This window comes from Cyrtonyx montezumae, unplaced genomic scaffold (genome assembly GCF_038088225.1).
Source record: "Cyrtonyx montezumae isolate F1298 unplaced genomic scaffold, pur_monq_1.0 scaffold_18, whole genome shotgun sequence".
Taxonomy (NCBI): domain Eukaryota; kingdom Metazoa; phylum Chordata; class Aves; order Galliformes; family Odontophoridae; genus Cyrtonyx; species Cyrtonyx montezumae.
Genome location: NW_027071914.1, coordinates 8,177,943 through 8,194,207, shown reverse-complemented (window position 1 = coordinate 8,194,207; position 16,265 = coordinate 8,177,943). Strand labels below are relative to the sequence as shown.

General features: G+C 52.0%; 1 protein-coding gene across 1 annotated transcript; it reads right to left on the bottom strand.

Annotated features, from left to right (window-relative positions):
* Positions 1 to 1,677: 1,677 nt before the first annotated feature.
* SH3TC2 (SH3 domain and tetratricopeptide repeats 2) lies at positions 1,678 to 15,179 on the bottom strand. The gene is made up of 18 exons (XM_065734556.1): positions 15,047 to 15,179; positions 14,293 to 14,412; positions 12,999 to 13,100; positions 12,657 to 12,784; positions 12,360 to 12,465; positions 11,926 to 12,069; positions 11,647 to 11,839; positions 10,983 to 11,056; positions 10,272 to 10,467; positions 9,371 to 9,507; positions 9,062 to 9,103; positions 7,268 to 8,971; positions 6,975 to 7,155; positions 5,680 to 5,830; positions 4,428 to 4,550; positions 3,771 to 3,921; positions 2,970 to 3,166; positions 1,678 to 2,355 (listed from the first exon to the last, which is right to left on the bottom strand). Exons 1-18 carry the CDS (start codon positions 15,099 to 15,101, stop codon positions 2,164 to 2,166), a joined length of 3,996 nt encoding a protein of 1,331 aa, XP_065590628.1. The 5' UTR covers positions 15,102 to 15,179; the 3' UTR covers positions 1,678 to 2,163.
* Positions 15,180 to 16,265: the final 1,086 nt, after the last annotated feature.

Genomic DNA, 16,265 nt, shown 5'->3' with positions numbered 1-16,265 from the left:
GTTGGGTCTCTGCACCTAGCACAAGCAGTGGGGATTTGCAGTACTGTGCAACGAGGGAATGATGAAAGGTTCCTGCTTGTAGTGGTTATTACTGCTGGGTGTTGTATTTCTGCAAGAAAGAGTAGTTTCTAAGTAATCCAAATAACTCCAGCTATCATTATGCTTCTACCCATATCTATATTTGCAGTTATAAATGCTTCCTTTTTTTTCTAGTGCCTCTGGAGGTTAACACCAGAGCTACAATGAGCCAGGAATTATTCTTGTCATGGTATTTCCACTGCCCAAGAATGAACATATGTTAAAGAAATCCAGTCCATCTTTATTCCAGGATTTAAATGGCCCCCTGAGGCACCAAACAGCCAGCTTTGGCTTTACATGGGTTTGAACTGTGGCTGGCAGAGCTGATGCTGGCAGTTCCTTCAGCTGCACTCACTGAACGTGAAGATGTGAGGAGACCTGATCCACCCTTTCCCCTAATTTTTCCTCTGTCTGCCCATAATGACGCTCCAACACCCAGGAGGGGCTGAGGATGATAACTCCCAGCCCAGCTGCTCCAGGACCTGAGCCATCAGGTGAGGTCACCTCCTCTGTCACAAAGACCCCAAAGTATGTACTTCTCCTTGGCCCTGCTCTCCAGGCAGGGAGAAGTCTCCTCTATGGCTGGAGCAACACAGGATCCTCACCCTCCCTTGGGTTCAGACACGGGAGCTGGTATGCACCAAGTTTCACTTGGTGTTAATTATGTGCTATTAACTTGATGTTAATTAGCACTAACCACCTCGACCTCTCATCCCACCAGGAAAACAGAGCCACTTTGTCAGCATATGTGATCAGCTCTGGGAAGGAGAGAGTGGTGGATGAAGGAGAGGGAAAGTTAAGTTTTATGGGATGTTCTCAACATGCAAGTCTCCATTTCCCCCAGGTACCACAGAGTCATCTGCTGCGCTTTAAAGAGTACAAATTTGGTCAAAAATGGTTGGCCAGACCTACAATCCCTGCAAGTTTGACTCTGTGGAGGTGAGCTGATTAGACCAGCTGAAACGTGGATCCTTTATGATAAAACAAAGCCCTTATTCTTTCACTGGTGCTCAGAGGCAGATAGCCACCAGCCTCCAGTGTGGGTCTGTGAGGGATATGGCTCCACACAGCCGTGCCCCCATGTACAGGTGCTGTCCCACAGTACCAGCATCCTTGTGGTGGCCTCAGGCATCGTTTCAGGTTCCCCAAGGCCAGTGCTGAGCACCAGATGTGCACACAGCTGAGCTGCATGCAGCCATGCAAACCCTGGCCTCGGTGAGCACTGGGCACCTGACATGAGCCCATGGAGTGAGCCAGAGGGACTCCTTGCACTGCCTCCCCCGGAACCTCACTGTATTTCATATGGGACAGAGATTTAACTCATCTGAGCCTAGGACTGATGTTCTCCACTAGCATCACCAGAATGTGTGATAAGGAAGCCATATATTCACTGCCTCAGTGATGGACGCTCGCAAAGATTGGAAGGAGAAAATGATGTCAGCGTTTGCTAAGAGCAGCGAGGAAAGAAATGTTCTGCGTACAGCACTTACAAGCAGTGGGGCACGTGTCAGACAAGGCGCCTTGCACCAGGTCCCTCCGCGCTGCCCCAGCGGGCTGCCGGCTGCCGGCGCCCGGAGCTCCGCTCACCCCTCGCTCCGCACGACCCGAGCTGCAAACGCGGGGCTCGGTTGCTCCCTGGCGGTGAGCGGCCGCCTCGCTGCCCAGCAGCAGCTGTCGTCCCCGGACGCTGTGTTTTCCCATGTCCCTATCCCTGCCTCTCGATGCCGAAGAGCGGCTGTGTTTTGTGTGGGAGCAGACAGCACAGAAAACATCCAGAATAAATAAAGAGCTACTATTCCAGTTAAAACACTCTCGGGTCAGAGACCCAAGTGGGGACGGGTGGCATCTCATTACCGTCCCCATCCAGCACCAGCTGCTGGGGCCTCATCCTGCCCCACTCTGCCTGCAGTGCCATGTGCACATCCCCGTGCCTGAGAAATATGGGCAGGGTCCCAAGTCCCTTGTCTGCTGGGGATGAGAAGCAAAACGCTGCTGGTGGCAGGACCTCTGCTGGCTGCTGCTCCTGAAGAGCACATGGAGCTGCACGAGGCCCTCAGGAGCATCCCATGGTGACACATCCATCGCTCAGACAACGTGGCCTCCTTCACTCAGCCACCTGGCCCGGTACGTGGCACAGCCTGGCATGTCCACGGTTCCCCGTGGGGCTCTGGGGATGTTGGCCAGCTTGGTGCCAATGAGACCCTGCAGCTCCATATCTCCCAGCTCAGTGGCTGCAGCGAGGGCCAGGAGGAAGTAGGCTGCTGCGTCCTGTTCATCCTGACCATAAAGAAGAGAGTGTTAGGAAATAGCTTAATGTGAGATCACAGGGTGTGAGGATGCTGGAGCAGAGCCCAGTGGTTCCACTTGAGTGTTGTGGGCTTGAACTGAGTGAAATGGGCTCTGCACAATCAGAGCTAAGGGCCAGCATGCTTCTTCCCAAACTGCCTTTCCCCCTGAAAACCTGGTGGTGCCAGCATTGTGTGTACTTATTCAAAAGCTGCAGATGGGCTTGGAGAGTCATGGGATGCAGCTGCCTACTAGGGTGGCTGCTCTGCTGGCAGACATGGCACTCCACTTCCAGCTTCCCATGATAGGATCCTAAAATGCCTTGGGTTGGAACAGACCTTAAAGCCCATCCAGTTTCAGCCCCTACCATGGGATGGTTGTCCCTCACTAGATGGGGTTGCCCAGGACCCCATCCCACCTGGCCTCAGACACCTCCAGGGATGGGGCATCCACAGCTCTGGGCAGCAATGCCAGGGCCTCACTGCCCTCTGAGTAAAGAATTTCTTCCTCTTACAGTTAAAAGTCATTTCCCCTTGTCCTATCAGTATTAGACCAAGATCAAGATCTGAGAGCTCAACACAGCACCACAGAAAGCAGCTTTTTACCTTCAGCTTGTGCAGGGTCAGGTTGCCAAGGTGGCAATACACCTTGCAGTAGTACAGAGCCTCTCCAGAGCACTGCAGTATGGGGGGATGTAGGGCGAGCGTCTTCAGGTAGCAATCTTCAGCCATCTCATACATCTGCAGAAAATAGTAGACTGTAGCCAGGCGGTGGAATGCAACCAGCTCTTGCAATTGATCTCCTGGAAAAGAGTTGCTGATATAGTCAGCCTGCAGCATGCTCACTAATCATATCCAGCCCAGCACACCAAGCTGCATTTGATCTCCAGCCCCAGGGCACAGATCTCTTCATAAGGAGACACTACATTTGAAAACAGTCCTGAGAAAACAAAGTCAAGGGAAGGGCTGTTATTACCAATGCAGGACAGGTTGTCCAGGGGATATATCACACAATCAGGGGATTTCATGGTGCTGGAAAGGGTTATGACAAGGCTGGTTTCATCTCAGACATTTATGCTGGCCATTAGACCTACTTCTGCAGTGGAAAGGGGTGAGTTTATTGGAGTAGCCAGGGGAAAGAGGAACTGTTGAGTCCTGTGCCTTCATCAGACTTCCTGAGCTTTGGTTTAGCAAGAGCCCTCTGCCCAGCAGTACCCCTGCTCCTGTGGGACTGACACACAGCTTAAAAAGGGAAGTGGCCTTAAAGAGATGTTACCCTTAGGAAAGAATAGATCCAGAGGGCTTATGAAAGCAGCAGTATCTCCTCTGCATGTGCACGCTTCTCTCACCCAAAAGCCAGCCCACTCTGCCAGCAGCTGCATATACCCGTGAGTTTGCATCACTCACCCACCCTGATGCTCAGCCTGGCTGCCAGCGTGGCAAACTCCAGTGCCTTCTCATAGCCCTGCAGCCCAATCTGCAGCTCCGTCAGCTTATTGAACAGCCGCAGCTCCGTCTTAATGGCCTGAAGCTTCCTGGCCAAGGGCACTGCACCACCCTGGGGAGAGAACAGGGAATCTGGTCTGCTCCTGGAGGTATGATTACAGCACTGCCCACAGAAGGGTGACCGTGCAGCAGGAGATGGACTGAGCCCTTGACAAGGCAGACAGCTGAGTTCTGGGCATCCCAATTCTAACTCTTAAACATGAGTTTGGTATCCCAGAGTATGGTCCTCAAAAGCTGAGCCTCACATCTCTGCCTTTCCTTAGGTGCATGAAATTCTGGCTCTGAGCACATCCACAGAATGAGCAGCCCACATCTGAAGCTGCTAGGATTGGTAATGCACAGCCCCTGCTTCCGTCCCCCCAAAATGACCTCGGGGGAGATCTGCAGCTATTGCATAATGGGCCTGAGCTCTGAGATGCCTCCTAGCAAAGTTTACATGCATGCACATTCAGAATGACAACGTCCCTCTCCATCCTCCTCCCCTGTCACACAGTGCTGCAGTTCTCCATGGTGACCACCTAGAAGGGACAAAAGGAACATGCTCAGAGGGATCAGTACCCTGTAAAACTCCACCGCTCGATCTCTGTGTCGGTTGCCATTAAAAAAGTTATCGCCTGCTTTTTCATAGAGATCCATGGCCAAGGAGAAGTTCTCAGCTTTCAGAGCAGTCCCGATAGCTGCCTAGAAGGAAAAGAAACTGGAGTGAGACTTGGAAAGGGACGTTCACACACAGACTTTGGAGTGATGAAGTAAATCACATCATCCTACACTTGAACCTCAGTGCTCCAAACAGCACAGACGCAGGTTGGCAAGCAGGTGTGTGAGACTGTCATGCTGAATTTGTAAGTGATGTGTGAAGATGGAGCCAGGAGCCATACATGTCCCTGTGTGGGATCTGAGTGCCAAACTGACCAGCTGGGGCATCCTATGGAATCAGGAGACCTGCCTGGTCTGTCATTACAGCATGGTGAAGGCAATGTCGAGACTGACAAGGGGGAGAAACCACCAGGACAGAGAAAAGATGGAGCCAATGGGATGGGAGTGATGGCAAGTATACAGGCTTCTGGAAAGAACAGATATTTGTGCCATTATGATACCCTCCAGACAGAGCATGTTGTTCTTCCCATCATTACAATCTGTCAGAGTCAATGACCATGCCAGTTCAGTTTCCCAGTCACCGGTTCAGCAGTGCCTCTAGGGTAACAGTGAGGACCCAAAGCATTCCTTATGTGTGCTCAGCCTGGTGCTTTTCTGGATACCCCAGCTCAGTACAGTGCCAGCAGACCCAGCCAGCCTTCTGCTCTGCTTTCTTTGGGCATGTGGAAGGATTTTGTATCTTTTAATAGAAGCTGCTCTTTGAGTGATGGAGCCCTACAATTTTCATGGGAGAATTTCCTCTTTGCAGCTCGTCTGATAGAATAATGTTGGAGATGGAAAGAAGCCAGTAGCCTTCTGCTCCAAGAAGTCTCCAAGCACTTCCCTGGCACCTCACCCCTCATCAATGTGCATTTCAATGGAAACTCATCACCTGGCACTTCCTTTGACCCTCTCACATCACTTTCTGGCCCAATGAATTCACAAACTTTCACTCACGAATCCTCTAAACCCAGGAAAGTTAGGACATTTAATGCCAGATAGTGTATGAATGATAAGGCAACAGCTCCTCCTTCCAACAGCAGTTTTCTACTGCTCATGAGAAGTTTCCCTTCCAATTCCTTGAGCCCCAAATGGCTCCTGCCGAGCCACACAGCTGTGATGGGAGCACAGCACCAAAGTGGGAATAAGACTGCTCCAGACACCTCCCTCATACCTGAAAGTACATTTCCACCAGCTCATCTTCCTGAATGAGATAGTACAGCCTTCCTGCCTGCAGCCAGGCCTCTGCTGCCTTGCCAGTCTCCTCGAGGTCAATGAAGATCCTCAGGCTCTGTTTGGTGCAGTCCAGCGACTGTCTCAAAGCCCTGTCATGGTAACAGGCAAGAAAACATTACAGAGGAATCACAGCATGCCAGCAACCAACTACAGAGCTGCCACAATACCTTCACTTCCCAGCCAACATCTGTCACCCAGAACCAAATCTCTGACTGTTGTTTGTTCCTTGGTGCTGGCAGGAGGACAGTTCTGTGCCACATACGCAAGGCCAGCTGTCCCTTTCCCAAGCCCTGTGTCACTAGAGGAAAAGGGGCAGGCAGCAGGACGAGGTGCTGTGTTGGACACATTGCCTGCAGAACGTGGCTGTGGCCATGGGTGGGGGCAGGATCCATGGCATGTTTGCTTGTTTGGTATCTTGCTTGGAACTGTGCTCCAGCTGTCCTTCCAGGTACTGGGGTGCTTTGTGAGCTGAAATAGCACTGCTCACATGACAGGCGTCTGCTTCCTAAATTCCTTCCCTCTGAACTCACTGTGACCCAGCACGGGAAGGTGAACATCCAAGTTAGTGACAGCCCCTGCCCACTTATCCTTCTAGGACACAGGAGCTAGTCCCCCCCACACACACTATTTGACGTGCCTGCCTTGAAAAGCTGAAGAAAGTCTGTGGTTTATCCACATCTGTCTCTTCCCTCCTGCATAAACTAATCCATCACCTGCATGTGTCAAATAGGAGATTGAAAGGTGAGCTGATACGAGGTCTGAAGTGTATCCCTGGGGAAAATATTCCAGCAGCAATAGAAAGGGCAGGCTCGATGGCTGAAGGCTGAAGCCAGGGTTATTTAAATAGCAGATAAGAAGTCTATTTTTACTAGTGAGCAGTGATTAATCACTGGGATAAGCCTCCAAAGGAAGTGATGAATTCCCTGTCACTAGGTCCCCTCTGAAGAAGGTTGGATGTCTCTCTGGAAAGCTATGTTTGGCCATCCCCCAGTTTTATCCCAGCAAGCAGCACAGCATTTGCTGTCTGTCCCTGCAATCTGGCTGACATTGAGCTGTTCCTGCACTGCACAGGTCCCAGACCTCAGCCACTCAGCACCCACCACCTGCATACACCCCACCTCCCTGCAGGGACTTTGCTGCAGACACTGTGGAAAAGCCACTCCTCCTACATGGGTGAGCAGAGACTCCTCTCTAATAGCATCTACACAGGAAACAGCCAAGCTCAGGACTTACTCAGGGGTGCCCAAAGCCTGGTAGAGCTGGCTGAGGGTCTGCCAGACATTGCCTTCCAGCTCTCTGTCCTGGAGTTTCTGTGCCAAGGAGACCCGGTGCTCGTGGTAGGTAATGCAGGCCTGGAGGCTGGGGCACACTTGGCTGTAGAAATGGCAGAGAGCCTCAGTGACACAAAGCTGACCTGCGTGACAGAGGGAAGGGAAAGGGTCAGCTCAGAGGGCTGTGTTAGGGACCTAAGGGGTGCTGCACTGAGGTGAGCACTGCCTCATTCCTGCCAGCAAAGCTGTACTCACTCCTCACGTTATGCCACTTCAGGGAGAAAACCAGTGCAAGTTCATAACAGAGTTTGCCATCTTCCATCCTCCGTCTGCTGATCATGGCCTGTGCCAGCCACAGCAGCACGTGCACCAACTCCAGCTCCAGCTCCTGGCTGCCCTGCAGCTCGGCATACAGCCCGGCAGCCCGCAGCAGGTAGAGCTCAGACAGCTGACTCGCCCCACACGACTGGCTCAGCTGCCCCAGGTTGGCCAGGGCAATAGCCTGGTTCCTCTTGTTCCCCGTCTCCTTGGCTTTGTGCAGTGCCCGGAGGTAGTTCTCTGCAGCCTTCTGCACCTGCCCTGCTCCTCTGAGGGCGATGGCGAGGAGGTTGTGCACCGCTCCGCCCTGCGTCACACTGTCTGTCCCGTGCAGGGAACATAACAGCTGCCCCATGATGTCTGCGGCCGGGCTTGGCTGGCTGTTCAGAAGGTACATCCACCCCAGAGAGAGGGAGGACTCGAAAGCCTCCTCCTCACCTATCAGCCTGCTGACAGCCACAGCCTGAGCTGCATAGCACACCGCCCCATCCAGCACCCCGTGCTGGAGGTACAGCCGGGACAGTACAGCGCACAGAGTCCTCTGGGTGCTCACTGCTCTGCTCTCACAGGAGAAGTGCAGTGCCTGTTTGAGGTAGGAACACGCCAGGGCTGGGATGCTGCTCCTCTCCAGTTGGCTTCCCTGGAGCTTGGATGAATTTTGGAGGATGAAGCCAGCTCTCCAAATGGGCGTTGGTGCCCCCTTGATGCCACTGGGAACAAAAGACCTGGCAGAAGCTAGCGCAATGTTTGGCAAGTACTTCTTGTCATACAGATAGCTCAGGATGGGGGTGGCATCCAGTGGCACGGTGCTAGTGTCCGGGCTGAGCAAAGTGGTGCAGAGACACTGAAGATGCTCAATAAAGGGCAGCACTTCATCATTTTTTCCCAGCTGGAGGAAGAGCTTGACAATAAGGAAGCAGACCCGTGCTTCCAGAGGACCATTCCCCACAGCAATGGCCTCCCTCAGGATGTACATCATGACCCTCAGCTCATTCTCAGAGCTGAAGGGGCGGCCAGGCAAGCAGACAAGCAAGGCCACCATTTTTCCCAGCAAGGAGGAGAACTTGTTTTTCATGTTCTGTTTCAGGTAGATGGAAGCAAGGTTCACGTACAGGGCTGCCAGCAGGGGCAGGTCCCCAAGGCCTCCGTCCAGAGTGCTCATGGCTTCCTCAAAATAGACTCGAGCCTGGGAGAACTTGACTTTTTTCATACAGAGCTTACCCAAGAGGAAACAGAGCCTGACATGGGCCCAAACTGAATGAGTCCTCTTGGCCCAGTTCCTGGATGTGTCGAGGTACAAGACCAGTTCATCCTCATCAGAGAAGCCATAAAAAGTGGTGTTGAGAAAGGAGAAACTGAGATCATAGAGGCTTTGAAAACAGGGCATGTAACTGTCTTGGTTAAGGAAGGTCAGTATGGGTTCAAAGACATCAGCATCTTCCATGTGTCCAGCATTCAGGTCAATGAAGAACTTGGGATCATCAAAATCATTCAGCCTATCCAGGAGAACATCTTCCCATGTAGCAGGGGCTGACTCACTCTCTGGGCTGGACTGCTCCGAGGTGCTAGCTGTGACCAAGCTGCTTATCTCCTCCCAAGACTGGAGCAGCTGGTTGTCCTTACTGCCATGGAGAACAGCATCTGGAAGAGGACAAGCAAACCACAGTGGAACATTTCCCATGTCAGAATTCACTGCTGGCATCACTGTGAAAGCATTTTCCATGTACTCACCTGATGGCACTTTCAGGAACATGGCTCTGGGTTCAAAACCATCTGCACAAAGAGACAAAACAAACATGCCCATAGGCTTGACTAGCGTCAGTGTGCTGACATGGCACTCAAACCTGCTAAACCCCAGACCTGTGTCTGAGAGAGCAGGCTCACTTCTGGCCACTGACACCATGTGAAGGTGCAGTTTCAGCCCCTCTATATTGTGGAATTTGGCTTGGTGTACAACCATGGAGAAAAGGCAGGAAACAGAGAAAAACTAGCTGTGCTCTCCACAGGAGCAATGGGGCTAGGTAAGGAGAGGGAACTCACCCAGGCGGTACACAGAGGTGATGTCAGTGTGTGCCAGCTCTCCAAGGAGGGTGGCAAAGTGCTGCTCACCACCATTGCAGGGAATGCACAGGAGGGGCAAATTTTCTTCTTCACTCAGAAACACCAGCTCCTTTTCTCTAGGTTGAGAAAAACAGTCAGAATCTCTCTGCTGTTCTGTAGTGTCAGTGAAAACTGCCTGAGATTTATCTTGAGTGAACCTTACCCAGCAAAGCCCAACAGATGCAACAGATTAAGAACCCCATTCTCCCATATGCAGTTTTGGAGGAGAAACCTTTTTGGATGGGTATCGAACTGGAGGTGTCTTTAAGCCAGAAACAGGCAACTTCCAGGTCCTAAGAGTGCGTTTCCCAGCCATGCTCCTCAGATAGCCCCTGTCTCTGTCCCTAGCCTGGCATTGAGTTCTGTTCAGTAAAGAACTGTGTCAGTGGCTGCACCCCACAGAAGGCAAAGGGACAGAAGAAAGCAAAGAATTCTGTTTCCTGAGCAATGACTAGAGCCCTCACCCTTTCCAGACTCACAGCCCCTCAGAAAAAAGCTACTAAGACAAGAACATTTCTAGTTGAAACTGTGAAGCCAGCTCATCTGTGACACAGATGTTCTGGGTTGCCTTAGCCAGCTCTAACCCAGAGCCAGACCCATTCCTCTCCAAGAATCACCTGAAGCAAGTGAAATATGATAGCTTTGTCTGGGCAGAGATTCCTGCAGCCTGTTGGCAGAAAAGCCTGGCTAAGGCTTCTGGACAGACCTCACATGGATCCTCTACAAAGTCCTTGCAAAGCAAACTACCTGCCCTAGACTCTCTTGTAGCCTTGAACTGGGACTTGGAGTCTACTCTTCCTTTCCACCCAACTTTAAATTCAGACTGTAGCACTAAACTTACTGAGGTTCACAAGGATCAGCATTTACGGATCGCACTGGTACGAAGCCGATGTTCCCACTGATAAGAGATTTGCCCACAAACCACGGGAGTCCTGGCATGAGGAAGCCAATGATTTCTATGCTGTCTCCCTTGGAGAAACTCAGTTCATCCCATGCTGCTCCTCTATGGTCCACTGTGGCTGTGCACTTGCCTTTGACTGAGAAACAAAAGGCAAACAATGGCATTTCATTGTGAGGCTCACTGTTAAAACTTCCTTGCTAGAAAAGATTTAGGTGAGGAGGGCATGATGTCAGCTCAAGTAGACTGCCACTCTGTTCCCCAAGATTTGTTGTGTTCTCTGATTCAGACCTCTGCAGTTTCTTCCTGATAAAAAATATTTTGATAAAATATACAGGAGGCATGGGTAAAAACCCACAAAGCCAAAGAGTGAAACTTCTGGGAGCTGCACCATTGAAGATAGATGGAAAAATGAAGTTGCTGTAGCTGCTTCACAGGAGATGGACTGTCTCAACTTTTTGCAAGGAGTGAAATCCTTAACAGTGGAAATGTCTAGGAGAACCTGAGGATGCAATACTCTCCTGCAGCACCTCACAATGGAGTTCCATTGTCTGATCAAGAGATGGACCCTTTGCATTTTGGACCAAACCCAGGACTTCAAGAGCTAACATCCATCCCTGTGAAGGGCGGCCACCATACATGTTTATCACTTACCAATCAGCTGAGAGGTTGTCCCACTGATCTCCTGGGAGATGCTAAAGCTCACAGAATAATTCTTCAAGAACCACCTGGAAGACAAAAGAGAACCTTGCTGGTCCTCTCTGAGCAGCCCCCAGGCCACCCCCAGGGACAGTCTCACGCAAGCAGGGCAGATGGACAGTCCAGCCAGCCCATCCATGCCTTGCAATGGTGCTATGGGGCACGGAGGGCAGCTTGCAGCTCCCATGTGCAGCTTCACACCTTGTGGAAAAAGTAGCATGATTTTCCCAGCCCATAAGGTGGATTTCACCGTGTGAGTATAAGATCTGAACGGCTTCACAACACAGCCAGGTGTGCAACATCAGGCCATATTTTGACTGGCCTTACTCAAGATTTGGGATGTTGCTTTGTTGCCTGTAATTCACAACTAATTCCATGTATGACCTAAATTGACACTATACAAGAATGATACCACAACTATGTCCTTGCTCTACCCCAATAACAGAACCTGAACCAGTTCTAGTCATCTCAATGTATAAAAAAACGTATATTCTCACACAGTTATAGGGCTCTTGCCCAATGCCAGAGGTAAGAGCAGCTCCTCACTCCTGATTTGGTGTTAGCTGGTGCATCAGGAATGGATCTTGGCTCAAGCACCATAGATTGCCTGTCTACTTACTGGTAGAATGGGTGAGGTACTGGCTCTAGGGCAGTCACAGGCACCAGGCCTCGTTGGCCTGTCAGCAAGGACATCCCTTCCCACTTGGACTCCTCTCCAATGTTCTTCACTTGGATGAGCTCATTCCTGCAGAGCTGCAGGCCCTCCCCTCCCTTCCCCTCCAGCTGGCACACTGCTCTGGAAAAGAAGTGACCTGTGGATAGAAAGAGTCATGGCCAGGTCAGTGGCACTGGCACAGGGCAGAGCCAAGGAGAAAGCAGTCCTGGAATCCCACCTCACCTTCCTGGAGCAGCAGACCCAGATATATGGTGGCCAAGCGATTTTCATCCATGGACACTCTGATCTCCGTGTCCTCCACCAGAGCACAGTTCAGCCAGTACTCCTGCTCAAAGAGAAGCTGCTCCAAGCAGTGGCCTACATAGCCTAAAAACAGAGGGAAAGCAGTTCCAGCACCCTGCTCTGCTGGGCTGTTTCTCAGTCTGACATTTGCAATAAAGATGCAGTAGAGGAATTTCCCATAAGACAACCTCCCAAATCTTTATCACTCATCCACAGAATAGTTTTGTGACTACACGAGTACAAAGCCTTCTGATTAACATTCTCTTTAAGCTGTTCTCTCTGTTACATTACTTTTATTCATTGTCACAGAATACCTTCTCCAAAAATGCTCTTCACACTGTTTGGATCCCCCCCCCCCACCTTGGAAACATTACCTAAAGTTAGATACGTGGAAAACTTCCAGACTTCTTCCAGGGTTTTGAAGGTGAGGAGGAACCGATCTTCCTGTGCCTGTATGCACAGCAGCCTGGCTGACAGCTCCTACATGGATTCAAAGCAAGACTGAAGGGCTTGGAGTCATACATGCGGTTTCCTTTGGCAGTGTGGCAAGAAAACCAGACCCCAGAGTGCAGTAGCACATGCTGGGGGGAGTTTCCCAGCTGGGTTGTGTGTCCCATCACACATCCATCCCAGCAGGCCAGGAGCCCTGCAGTGCCATTCTCTGCTCCTACCTTGAACAGAGCACAGACATCTCTGTCATCACTCTCCAGGGCCCACAGCTTCCTTCTGGCTGCTTCCTGCAGCTGGGCATTGGGGCACCGTGAGGAGCGGCTCTCAATGGAGAAGAAGAGTGAGATCTCTTGAAAAGGAAATGTGCAGGGTTAGGGGGAGGAGGAGCTCCATGCCACACCAGCCCCATCAGGGCTCAGCCTCAGGCAGTGCAAACCGATCCCATCCTCCTCATCCAGACAGGAAGATGAGGAACTCGGGGAGTGACAGCTCTTGGTTAGCACGATGCCAGGCAGGCATTTCAGTGGCAGGAAATATTGTTGACACTGAAGGCAGCACCTTACCTGGCAGAAAGCCCTCTCCAGCTGCCAGCAGCACTGAGGAGGGGTCTGGGGAGCCTTCTGCTGCCTCAGCTGGTCTGCCTGGCTCTGATGCACCCACCTTGCCTACACAGGGACACAGAAAAGCTGTTGTCAGGTTTTGTGGTGGAAACTGGGACATTCTGCCTGAACACAACACCCAGAGGCAAAGTCCATGAACCATGCTGCATGTCTGGCTAGGGAACTGTGTGAATCCAGCTTCACCCTAAAATGATGCTGAGGACCGGATGCAACATCACTGTGTCCCTCCCTGATAGCTGTGAGCTTGCTCCTTTCCAGACCTGGAGTGGCCTTGAGGTAAGGACATTCCCTCCTTGCTCTAGGGAAAGGTCTTCCCAGGGCAGATATGGGAGCATGGTGACCCAGTGAGCAGAGAGGTCCCCAGCACAGGAGGGCCAAGGACTTGCAAACTCTTTGCTCATCAGTATGACAGTCAAAATGGATTTCCTCCCCTGACTGCTCCAGTTGATATCTGAAATCCAAGTTCTTTTCTCTCCTCTTCATATGTTGTCAACTATTGCCATAGAGGATTCAGGAGAGGAAACTTTAGCTGGTGATTATGTTAATGATGAGTGTGGCAAATAAAAAGCCAGCTCACACTTCCACAGCTGTACTGGCTGTGGAGGGGTAACAAGATTGAAAAGCTGCTATTGTCAGCAATCAGATAGAACTCAGTAGACGGGCATACACCCAGAGATCTGAACTGGGACGTGGTTAGTGGGCAACACTGGTGGGAGGGGGACAGTTGGATCAGATGATCTTAGAGGTCTTTTCCAACCTTAATGATTCTGTGATTCTATCTGGAGCTGGAACAGTGTAGTGGTTTTTCTAAACCATTTTTGTCACTGTAACTACATTCTATTGTCTTTATTATTTAGCCAGCTTTGCTAGGCAGTCAAATAAACTGTTATTTCCACATAGAATTATAATCCTTACATATAGTGAGCAGAAAAGAATGGCCCAAGGCTGGACATGCGATTAATGAGCTTTGCATAGGAAGAACAGCCTCTATATTTCTCAAGAGCTGATGTGAGTGCTCTTAACAAAGGACTTCATCCAGGAACTCCTTCCCCCCCCACCCCAACCCCGCCCTTGTATGGGGGAAAGGAGGCTGGGAAGCGAAAGGAGCCTGGAGGCAGAGCTGAAACAGAGTGCCTGATGCCAGGGCTGGGCTACGCCAGCTTCCCACGTCCCTCCCTTCCTCTCCACCCCACAGCCCAGCAGACCCTCAGCATGTTTCCTTCCCGGAGACAGGTACCTGATGCCATGTTCTTCTCCTGCCACCATCGTCCCCGGCACTCAGCTGTGGTGTGCTGCAGGCGATCCCAGTGTGACAGGAGCAGGGGCGAGTGGGGACAGCAGGACTCACACTCCTCAGCTGGGGAAGAGAGAAGGTGGGGAGAAGCATTCAGACTCCTGGTGGGATGCTCCCAGCCCAAGGGCTCTCCGGGAAACTCAAGGGTAGCCAAGGTGAAGGAAGGGGCAGGTGGGGCACTGCTTGTGTTGGCACTGCCAGCAGTGCGACCATGCATGCTGGGGCTCCCAACTGAGCAGGCTAAATGGATGGAGCAAGTGCTACAAGGGTGAGAGGAGAAGTGAGTTTGCTCCCAGCTGTGCTGGCTGCTGTTTCAGTGTTTATTTTTGTTTGGGCCTGCCTCAGAAAGGGAACTAGCAAATTTTTCAAGTGGCCAATTGAAACTGCTGGTGGGGATTTGTTCCTAGTTGTTCTAGTGACTCATTTAACTCCCCAGTGATGAAATATTTTGTAATGTGGGGCAAGAAGCAGTCCCAGCCCCAAGCTGAGAGCAGTTCCAGGCTCTCTGACCCCTCGCCCAGCACCCCCTGGCTCTCCCTGCATTGCCTCCCTACCACAGCACCCCTGGGCTCTGAAAGCCTTCCAAGCAAAGGGAGCCAGCACTCAGCAATGAGATCTTCCCAGCAGCATGACCACCATATGTCCCATAGCCCCCCTTGAACATAGCAGGGATGTGGCCTCCCAGCAGATAGCTTACCTGTGCACCCCAGGGCCAGGTCCTGGTGCCAAGGGGCCCCCAAACAGCAGCCCATGTGTCCAGCATTGCCACCAGCCCCAAGCCGGCAGGCTGCTGCTGTGCTACCGGAGGAAGCAAGCCTCTCACCACTGGTCCCACTGCAGCTCAGCCTGGCCACAATGCACAATGGGCTTTCAGAGCGGGCTCTGTGTGCTGGCAAGGCGGGGGCCAGGCACGTCCCACCGGCCAGCATCACTGCCCTGAGCTGTGCTCTCGCCCTCGCCTTTGGGCGCCTGTCACCAGGCCCACGTGGCACATTCTTCTCATTCCTCCCAATGCAGTACCAAGCTTCAGGCTGACCTCTATGGAGAGCTGCAGCTCTTGTTTCCCCCCCCCATCCAAAGTAACCACTCCCAGAGCCACTATGAGTACCTCTCACCTGCTGGCACCACTTGCAGCTGCTCCAGCACCCTCCATCAGTTCCTGCATCAGCCTGCAGCTCTGTGGACAGAGCTATGACCTAGCAAGCTGCCTGGCTTTGGTAGTGCAAAGAGCTGGCTCACTCGGGGATGGCAGGTCTTGACTTTGAATCAGAAGAACTGGCTGCACCCCAGTATGAACAGAGGAGGAGTGATCAGGTAGCTGTGTGCTCTCTGGGCTGACCGCAGTGGATTCTGGCTCTCTCTTTGATACCACGCTCTGACCCTCACCATGCTACAGCAGCAGGACCCAGGACTCACTCGGTGGCCTCAATACTCTATGGGCAGCAGAGGTGTGCAGAGCATCCCTGGGAAAGGTCAACACAGTCCCCGTGTGAAAGAAAAAAAACACCACAAAAGAAAGTCACAAGCAGGGTGGGCTTCCTTTCCTTTAGGAATGGGCTGATTGCCACCACGGCAGAGCCTTGCTTGCCATGCAGCACTGCTGACACCCCCAGGTGCCAAAACACTGGGGCTACCAACCATCCTTCTCACCATCCTCGCTACAGCCCTCAGTAAGAAGATGCAAAGCATCGATGTTATTTCCCAGCGTGACAACACTGAGCTGATCCTTCCAGTGCAGAGGAGGACCGGCGCGAAGGTGAGCAGCTGGGACATGTTCTGCCCCTGGCAAGGAGGCTCCTTCTCCTGCTGCACCATGTCCCAGAAAGCTCTGGATTTAGAAAACTCCTGCAATCGACCTAGGGATGTGCTGACAGTCTGAGGGCTGGAGGAGGAAGTGAGCTCCCAGCATGGCTCCC